This window comes from Podarcis melisellensis (genome assembly GCF_964234715.1).
Source record: "Podarcis melisellensis genome assembly, chromosome: 8".
In the NCBI taxonomy this organism is placed as follows: domain Eukaryota; kingdom Metazoa; phylum Chordata; class Lepidosauria; order Squamata; family Lacertidae; genus Podarcis; species Podarcis melisellensis.
Genome location: NC_138540.1, coordinates 11,364,392 through 11,373,408, shown reverse-complemented (window position 1 = coordinate 11,373,408; position 9,017 = coordinate 11,364,392). Strand labels below are relative to the sequence as shown.

Below are 9,017 nucleotides of genomic sequence, written 5' to 3'. Positions count from 1 at the left end.
CCTGCGTTTTTCCTAAGGGAGTGACTGCAGCCACCTCTTATGACAGCAAATTCCAATAAAGTTAATTTTGCATCATTGGAAGAAGTCCTTTTTTTGGCTTTGCGTGGCTCTACTGCCACTCATTTTCACTGGATGGTCATCAATGCAGGGCGTGCGAGAGAGAGAGAGACGCCTCTTCCTACCCGCTTTCCACAGCAAGAGGGAAATTATTACCATGATGACTCTACTCCCAACCCCTTGCCAACCCCTCACCCCCAAAAACCTGTCTGCTCTTGCAGTTTGACATATAGGGTGACCCAGTGTTAGAAACAGATAGGGAAGCCAGGAGCTAAATGGTACCTTAAGCCTAGATTATGGGCGCAACAACAGAATGTCTAGGCACTCTTTTTGAATAACAAGAATACAAAGCTGAAAATGAGTGAACTGCAGCTAAAATCTTTAGTCCATTTTCCACATGGTCTGGTCCTCATCAGAAGTCTGCAAAAAACAAAAGCCGTGCTTCCCCTGCCCACCCCCCTAATACAGTGGTACCTCGGGTTAAGTACTTAATTCGTTCCGGAGGTCTGTACTTAACCTGATACTGTTCTTAACCTGAAGCACCACTTTAGCTAATGGGGCCTCCTGCTGCCACTGCGCCAACGGAACACAATTTCTGTTCTCATCCTGAAGCAAAGTTCTTAACCCAAGGTACTATTTCTGCGTTAGCGGAGTCTGTAACCTGAAGTGTATGTAACCCGAGGTACCACTGTATTCTTAAGAGGGTCTCTTCTCCAGTCTTCAGAGAGTAGCTGGAAGTGGGGAGGCAGAAAAAGATCCTCCTTTCCTTCTACTCTGCTGTTTTAATCTGAAATCCTAGGTGCAACACTGTGCCCAGAGCTCAGAAACTGCTCGCGCTAATGAAATTCCCTGTCGCAAAATGCGCCTTGAACAATGGGAGTTTCAAACGCTGGGGAGACCAGCTGGTGGCAGATTATGGGGTTAACCATGTGTGACCATCATCTTCGGCAAGAAAGGTTTATTAAATTTCCACATCACTTAAATGGACTTGAGAAAGAACCTCAACCCAAGAGGTGGACCTATAACATTCTAGAAGCTGATCGTGAGCCCTAACAGTGAAACTGGCTCTTACATCAGGCCGAAATCCCATCTAGTCAAGCATCTCATTCTCACAATGGCCAACTAGATGCCTTTGGGAAGCCTGTTAGTAACGGTGGCCAACAGCCAGCTCCTTCAAGGTAGTTATGTGCTCACATTTCATTCCATACAGTGCAGTATACACAACAAAACAAGAATAAAAACATTTTATTAAAGCTAGAAATATTCCTGCACACAAGGTAAACATTTTTGTTCAAGTTGTGCATGATTACCCTTAACAGCAAAGTCTTGCTTTTTAAAAAAAAAAATCAATAAATATATAAAAATAAATTAAAAATTGAAGTAATATGGAAGGAGAACAATTGTCAATAAGTCAAGAGTGCATTATAGGAATGGGGAGAAGGGGCAGCAGTTGGAAAAGATGAATAAATAGAGAGCAGGAAACACTGAGATGACTCTGTGGAGAGTCATTTTCGGTCATCGTTGGCACAACCACTTCAAAGCTGAAACTCGCAAATGCCAGGGGGGACTCTGCACAAGCATTACTCTTGATCCAACCACGTTTGGCTTCTTAAAAAGGAAGAACAAAGGAACAGCCCATCTGTGACTGAACAGAGCAACTGTTCAGCGTCCAAAAACGTTCAACAATGTTGCTGTGGCATGAGAAAACTCTCCCACTTCCACAAAGTCTTAACCAGTTGAGGTTTGGCTTCCAAACAGGTAAATAAATACGGCATTGGGCCTGCAGGTTTCTCGGAGGCAAGATGGCAGAACTGGCAATGGGGTGGACGGCCCTAGGGATGCTTTGGTCTTCTGTGTTGCAGGGCTGCAAAAAGAAGGGAGCCAGATGGCAGGAAGGATGGAACCAGGCATCCAGTAGTCCCAGGATCTGTCCAAGCCAGGAAAGGAATGAAATGTGGCTTTTGGCAGATCTGCTTGGCGACACACAGTCAGCGTGCGGCACAGCCCAATGCCTCGTCTGAAAACTTCCAGCACCGCAGCGTTACTATTTCCAGCAGACAAGAGCAGTCACAAGGCCAGGCAATAAAACGCAGAGCTATGCTGAGGAAGCACAGTGGAAAAGCAGGCACCCGACTCCTTCTTTGGCAGCCGGCATCCTTGGTGAGAGAGGTCTCCTGAATTCTCCACTTCAAGTATGTATCAGGAAGTACAACGGCCCATTGGTTCTTGGCCCGGCCACTGGGTAGCTGAAGTTAGGCAAGGAAGCTACCAATAGAGAGCAAGATCCGTCCCCCTTAGATCGGAATGCCAATGGTGCTGACCTGTTCCTTCAGGCCCATGAGGCTGTAGGCAATGCGCTTTTGGTGTCCTGGCAGACGTACCCCAATTCTCTTGATATCCCTGGGAACGGGAAGAAAACAGATGTGACCCGGTTAGTGGGAAATATTGTGAAATCTGGAGTGTATTCCTTTAACTCCCACCAGCATAACTTGACACTCAGTATCTCCATCTTTCTTGCAGAGGTATCATTAAAAAAGAAACCGAGGTTGATATTGAAGCCACAGCTTCAATATCACACAAAGGTTCCCTGCAATCCCCGTGCTGAGAAGGTGTGGACTCCCTTTGCCATGATCCAAGGAGGCTGGGCACCCGTCTGCTTTTAACGAGCCACTCCTCGTTTTCCTGGCCTCATAAAGTGGCTTAATTATAGGGTGCAGGCTTGAATCAGCCTCTCCCAAGAGAGAGGGGAGAACAACAAGAGGCAGCAACAACAAGATGTGTAAGCCCCCGCCCCGACACAGTGGAAAGGTGAATTTACGAATCCTACAGGATTCTAACAGTGAAGTCATGTGACAAAAGAAGGGAGATCTCTCCTCTCTGGAAGTCAAAGCAGAAAACAGCCTCATTCTCCGCTGTGAACTGGGAAGGGGTCAAACGGGCCATGATATTCACAGCCAGCTGAGTTGGCTTTTCACAGAGGACCCTGAACTCCAGCTACCTCCTCTCTCAGGAGGGGAACAAAGGCTTCAGAAGAAAGACCATGAGGAAAAAACAGGAGAAGCATTCTCAGCAGGCATGGGGGTGAAAAAATGGAGGAAGAGTGTAAGTTGCCACACTCACTCATTGGTCATCTGAACCACCTTCTCAATGACATTGTACCCAGCAGCCACGAAGTGCTCTGTATATTGGTGCATTTTGATGGATTCCAGCCACTCGGCCACAGTTCGGAAAGGGATCCCTTCTGAGCCACTGGTGCTGGGTAGGCGAATGGAGATCCTTCAAAGACAAAAAAAGGGGCTCTTTAAAGTTCGGTCTAAGGGAGCCCAGGTGGATGGGGAGAATTCTTGGGAGGCTTATGGGCTGGGAATTTCCCCCCCTTCCTGGCACTGTTCTTACATGCTTCCGTCTCAGAGGACTGGAGAGGGGAAGGGGATGTTCGGAGACAACAGTTCCCAAACCGTATCTAGGGATTCTGAGAGCAGGAGGCCCAGAAGAGAGGCACGTACCGAGGGTCAAACTCAGCCAAAGTCTTGAGTGACTCAGGAGCACGGATGAGCTTGTCCAAGATGCTAACGATATCATTGAATTTGGGTCTGTGGCTCCTCTCCTGTTGCCAGCACCTCATCATTAGCTGGTAGATGGCAGAAGGACAGTCCATGGGTGCTGGGAGCCGAAAGCCTTCATTAATTGCTTTCATCACCTGTTTGGGAAGGGAAAATGAACAACAGTGAAGGGGATTCAGCTTGGAAAGACCGCCCCTTTGGTCTTACCATCCTAGCATAAAAACCAGCATCCAAGTCAGGCAGGATTGCAAGTCCACCCCTAGCCTTGCAGACATAAACTTTGAGGAACCCAAGCAATAAGCACCTTTTTATGTAACTTCAGTCAGAACGGATGGATAGATTCACAGGTGACTGGGCAAAACATATGATGCAATTTACATCATAAGACTGAGCTCATGCTGGGGACAAAGACATTTCCACGCACAGCTAGGGTGGGCTGGGGGAGGCGTGTGCCTCATAACATTGCTTCCTTAAAAAAAATGGACCTCAAGACAAAACTCCAATTGCATTCTGGAACTGGGGCTGTATCTCCTAGATTCAGGTAGGTAGCCATGTTGGTCTGATGCAGTCAAAATATATAAGAAAATAAAAATATTGTCCAGTAGCACCTTAGAGACCAACTGGACACTGGTACCAGAGCCTGCAATAAACCCAGATGCCAACTTTGCTACCACATACACCCAGACAACACCACAACTGGACCCAACAACATCAAACATAGCACCTCAGGCCTATTTAATTACTCATCTTCTAACATTGTGTATGCCATCAAATGCCAGCAGTGACCTTCGGCTCTCTATGTTGGACAAACAGGCCAAACCCTACGCCAAAGGATAAATGGACATAAATCTGACATCAGGAATCACAAGACAGAGAAGCCAGTAGGAGAACTCTTCAGTCTCCCAGGACATTCAATACAGGATCTCAAAGCAGCTGCCTTATTACAAAAGAATTTCAGAAACAGACTTGAAAGAGAAGTTGCTGAATTACAACTTATCACTAAACTGAAAACTATGGACAGACCTGGTCTTAATAGAGATATTGGATTCCTGTCTCATTACATATGCTAATCACCTGAATACTATCCCTTGCTTTTTCCTGTGGGACTAATTGTAGTCATTAACAGTAGTCAACAAAAAACCCCACCCTCCCACTATATATAAGGGCCTGGTGACTTCTGTTTCAGTGTATCTGAAGAAGTGTGCATGCATACAAAAACTTATACCAAGAACAAACTTAAGTTGGTCTCCAAGGTGCTACTGGACAATTTTTAAATTTTTATATATATTTCGACTGTATCTCCTAGAATTAGCTTTCTTCTCCATTAGCCAGAAAACTCCAAACACAAGGGATCCAACAGCAATCTGGTCACCAGCAGGGGCATCACTTGCCCCATAGTTCACACTCACACAAGGACATCCAGTCGCTTACCTCGTGGTTGGAGAGCTCCCAGTAAGGCCGTTCACCATAGGACATCACCTCCCACATCACTATTCCGTAGCTCCAGACATCACTAGCCGAGGTGAACTTGCGATGAGAGATAGCCTCCGGTGCCGTCCACCGGATCGGGATTTTCCCACCCTGCAAGGGACAAGCACACCAAAACCCTCAGAACCTCCGTCTCCCAAGGCACTCACTGATTTGGGGGAGAAAACACTTTCTAATTCCCAGGCTCTCTAAATATGTGCTTTCCTCCGTTCAGGCAACTTCTGAAGTTCCTGATAGAAAAGAAAGGTCTCATGTTTTAGCCAAGTGGCAGATGTTGATGACTAGAAGTCAAATCCTTCCGGAACAAGGGCAGAGACCTTAGCCAGCAGCCATCTTAAGAGTCATGGGAAACAAGCCTTCCTTCCTTCCTTCCTCTTCTTTCTTCAGGTGTTCCTAGATCCTGGATTAATTCCCACTGGCTCCCTATTTTACTGAGCACTAAAGCAGACTTCCTGCTACTGGTCACACACATTCCATTGATCATCCGCTGCCAGCAAGTTAGAAGTTCCTTCCTCCCATTTGGACCCCCTTTCTGGCTTCTCTATTTCTTCCTCCTATACCATGGGCAGCTCCTCCAGATGCCAGCCCTGGCTCTCATATTGCACCCCCTTTCCCATCCATTGCAGCTTCCTTGGCAAAACCGTAACTTAACATGACAGGACAGTAGCCATTATCACTCACACTTGTAGTGTAGGTGGCGTCAGGGTCATCCTCCAGGACGCGGGAGAGACCAAAGTCGGAGACTTTGCAGACGAGCTGGCTGTCGACAAGGATGTTGCGGGCAGCCAAATCCCGGTGGACATAATTCATGCTGGCCAAGTACTTCATACCAGAGGCAATACCCCTCAACATGCCCACCAGCTGAATAACACAGAATTCCCCATCTTTTTCCTGTTGAGACAAAAAGGGAAGGATTTAGGACCTGCTATGCAAGCTAAGACGCCTGCTTCTTGGGAGAAAAACAATGACAAACCTAGACAGCATCTTAAAAAGCAGAGACATCACCTTGCCAACAAAGGTCCATATAGTTAAAGCTATGGTTTTCCCAGTAGTGATGTATGGAAGTGAGAGCTGGACCATAAAGAAGGCTGATTGCCAAAGAATTGATGCTTTTGAAATATGGTGCTGGAGGACTCTTGAGAGTCCCATGGACTGCAAGAAGATCAAACTGATCCATTCTGAAGGAAATCAGCCCTGAGTGCTCACTGGAAGGACAGATCCTGAAGCTGAGGCTCTAATACTTTGGCCACCTCATGAGTAGAGAAGACTCCCTGATGTTGGGAAAGATTGAGGGCACAAGGAGAAGGGGATGACAGAGGAAGAGATGGTTGGATGGTCTTCTCGAAGCTACCAGCATGAGTTTGACCAAACTGCGGGAGGCAGTGGAAGACAGGAGTGCCTGGCGTGCTCTGGTCCATGGGGGCATGAAGAGATGGACACGACTAAACAACAACAACAATGCAAGCTAAATGCTAGCTTCTTAAACAAAAGCTTTATTCCTATTGACTTAAAATATGTACATGCTGCCTTTAAGAATAAAGGCTCTTTCAGTCCATAAAAACCCATTATGTTGGAGGCAGCATGCTTCAGAGCGTCAGACAGTGCAGGAGGGGCGAGCGCTATTGCTCTCAGGCTCTGCTTTAGTGCTTCCAATGATGGCCATAATATGGCTGGCCACACTGCAAACAGGATGCTGACTAGATGGACCACTGGCCTGATCCAACAGGCTCTTCTCACTCACAGTATACATGAGAAGGAGGCCAGCGATGAACAGAATACTACTTACCCGCAGGAATTTATCAAGGGCGCCATTCTCCATGTATTCTGTGATGATCATGAACGGCTTATCTGGAAAGAGAAACAGAGAGAGGATTGGCCTATGAGATCCAAGTAGATTCCAAACTCTGATGCAGTTGCCCAGGAGTTTGGTATCTTGGAACTGGCCCAGCAGAAAGAGGTAGCTTGGAACAGGAAACCAGTAACAGCCACCAAGGTCCTTAAATCCTATCTAGGGGTTCTTACATTTGGAGACAACTCCCTCTAGGCGGATGATGTTGTGGTGGTTAAACTGGCCCATGATGCTGGCCTCGCTCAGGAAGTCGATGCGTTGCTTTTCCGTGTAGCCAGATTTCAACGTCTTGATGGCCACCGGGATCTCCTTCTTGCTGTTCTTCAGCGTTCCCTTGTAGACTTCCCCAAACTCACCTGGCAAAAAAGAAACAAGTAGAAGTGTTTAATACTATTTTCAAATAAAGTCAGCATTACTATTTTCCTTTCCGAAAGCTCCTTCTGAAACCAGCTTTGACTACATGGGAGAAGAGACATGCTCTCCACCTCCTACTGCATTGTGCAAGGGTAGATTGGAAGGCACCCTACCTGCCCCTATGACTTTCTGCCGGGAGATGCAGGAAGGATGAATCTCAGTTGTGAACTTCAGGACTGCCTGATTGGGGTCTTCATAGGTGTGTGGATCCACATACGTCTTCAGGGGCTTGAGCTGGTCTGTGGGACGAAGAGTAACAACACAGTTAAGGGGAGCTCTTGGCAGAGGCTGTTATAAAGCAGTTCCATGCCTAAACTCTCTGCTTTTCAAACATCGCCCACTGCCAAGTTAGTCTATGATCTGGCAATGGAGTAGAAAAAGACGGCCAGTTCAGTCACAGCCTGCTAGGATGATTTTCAGTTGAACACTTAATTTGCAAGATGGGCGAGGTGAGAAGCAGGCAGGAAATTATGGGTTAAATTCAAAAGCACAATGAAACTAGCTACTCATCTCAAACCCCACCACCAATAGTCTTCTTCCCGCTCCCTCCATTTCTTAACTTACTATCAGTTTGAGTCCGCTTTTGCAAATAGGCAGGGATTCTTCCACTCTTTAGATTAAGGTGTATGGTAGGATTTGCTCCCTACTTAAATATTTAAATTTTTCTGCCTAAAACAGAAAAACTTTATTACACTGTGTGTAATAAAGTAAGCCGCGTTTGCTGATGTGCCTCTCAAGAATCTTAATGTAAAAAATCGTTTATTTGCCTCTAAAAATTACTGGGTTGCCTGTCTGGCATTTAAGAGGTCTTTTAGGATTGCCAGCCAAGAATAAAATTCAGTATCGGGTGCCAGGAGTTTTCTTTAGGCAGGAATAGAGGCAAACGTGTATTCCTAAATGTACGCATGTTATAACTCTAGCAAAAGACCTCAAACCTCTTGTTGGTTTGTGTGTGTGCGAATACATGTGAGTACTGGACATGCATGTGGGTTCAGACACAGTAAATGCACCCCTTTAACAATAAATGCTCACTCTCAAGGTCTAAACAGCTTGCAATTTTTTTTGCCCTTTTCTCTTCTGTATGATGTTTCAGATCCAGCAAATCCCACCTCACGCACTGATGTGGCCAGTGACCATTACTCACCAGACTTGGAGAAATAAACATCCTCTGGTGTCTGTCGGGCCCTTGAGTTCTTTTTCCTAAACGACAACAATAAGGGTTTTCTTGAGTGATCCTGTGAGGCAATCCTATCTGCACCTTCTCCCACAGAATACCTTATCCACTAGACACAAACCTCCTTGCATCAAACTCTGTAACCTCTGCCCCATTCCTTCTCAAAGGCCTTTTAACTTATTAAAAGTATTTTTGTGTCAAGACACCAATGCACCTTTGCCAGTCCTTTCCAATGATTTCTGGGAAATATGCTTTCTCAAGTCAGGTTCTCACCCCCTAAGGTTCTGCCCTCCCAAATTTTGGCACGTTGCACCAATGTAATGGACGTGCAAGCAGGCCTGCAAATGCAAAAGTGCAAATTCATGGCTTAAAAATTCAAATCCCAGAGGAGAGAGCACATGGGGCTGGTGTAAGAACACCATGACTCAGCAGCATGTTTCACTCCCTCTTTCACTTTTGATGGTTTATCTTA

At 46.2% G+C, this 9,017-nt stretch overlaps 1 protein-coding gene across 2 annotated transcripts in view; it reads right to left on the bottom strand.

Moving 5' to 3' along the window:
* Window positions 1-1,286: 1,286 nt before the first annotated feature.
* The window catches only part of EPHA2 (EPH receptor A2), a 34,663-nt gene continuing 26,932 nt past the window's right edge, over window positions 1,287-9,017 (bottom strand). Inside the window, exons 9-17 of one of the 2 annotated variants that reach the window (XM_081923125.1) lie at window positions 8,516-8,571; window positions 7,485-7,610; window positions 7,131-7,313; window positions 6,895-6,956; window positions 5,790-5,999; window positions 5,052-5,201; window positions 3,564-3,757; window positions 3,178-3,333; window positions 1,287-2,457 (exon numbers count right to left, since the gene is read on the bottom strand). In XM_081923125.1, coding sequence (XP_081779251.1) covers window positions 2,352-2,457; window positions 3,178-3,333; window positions 3,564-3,757; window positions 5,052-5,201; window positions 5,790-5,999; window positions 6,895-6,956; window positions 7,131-7,313; window positions 7,485-7,610; window positions 8,516-8,571 — 1,243 coding nt within the window. In that variant the 3' untranslated portion in view covers window positions 1,287-2,351. The remainder of the gene's footprint in view (window positions 2,458-3,177; window positions 3,334-3,563; window positions 3,758-5,051; window positions 5,202-5,789; window positions 6,000-6,894; window positions 6,957-7,130; window positions 7,314-7,484; window positions 7,611-8,515; window positions 8,572-9,017) is intronic. The other variant, XM_081923126.1, reaches the window with a different exon arrangement.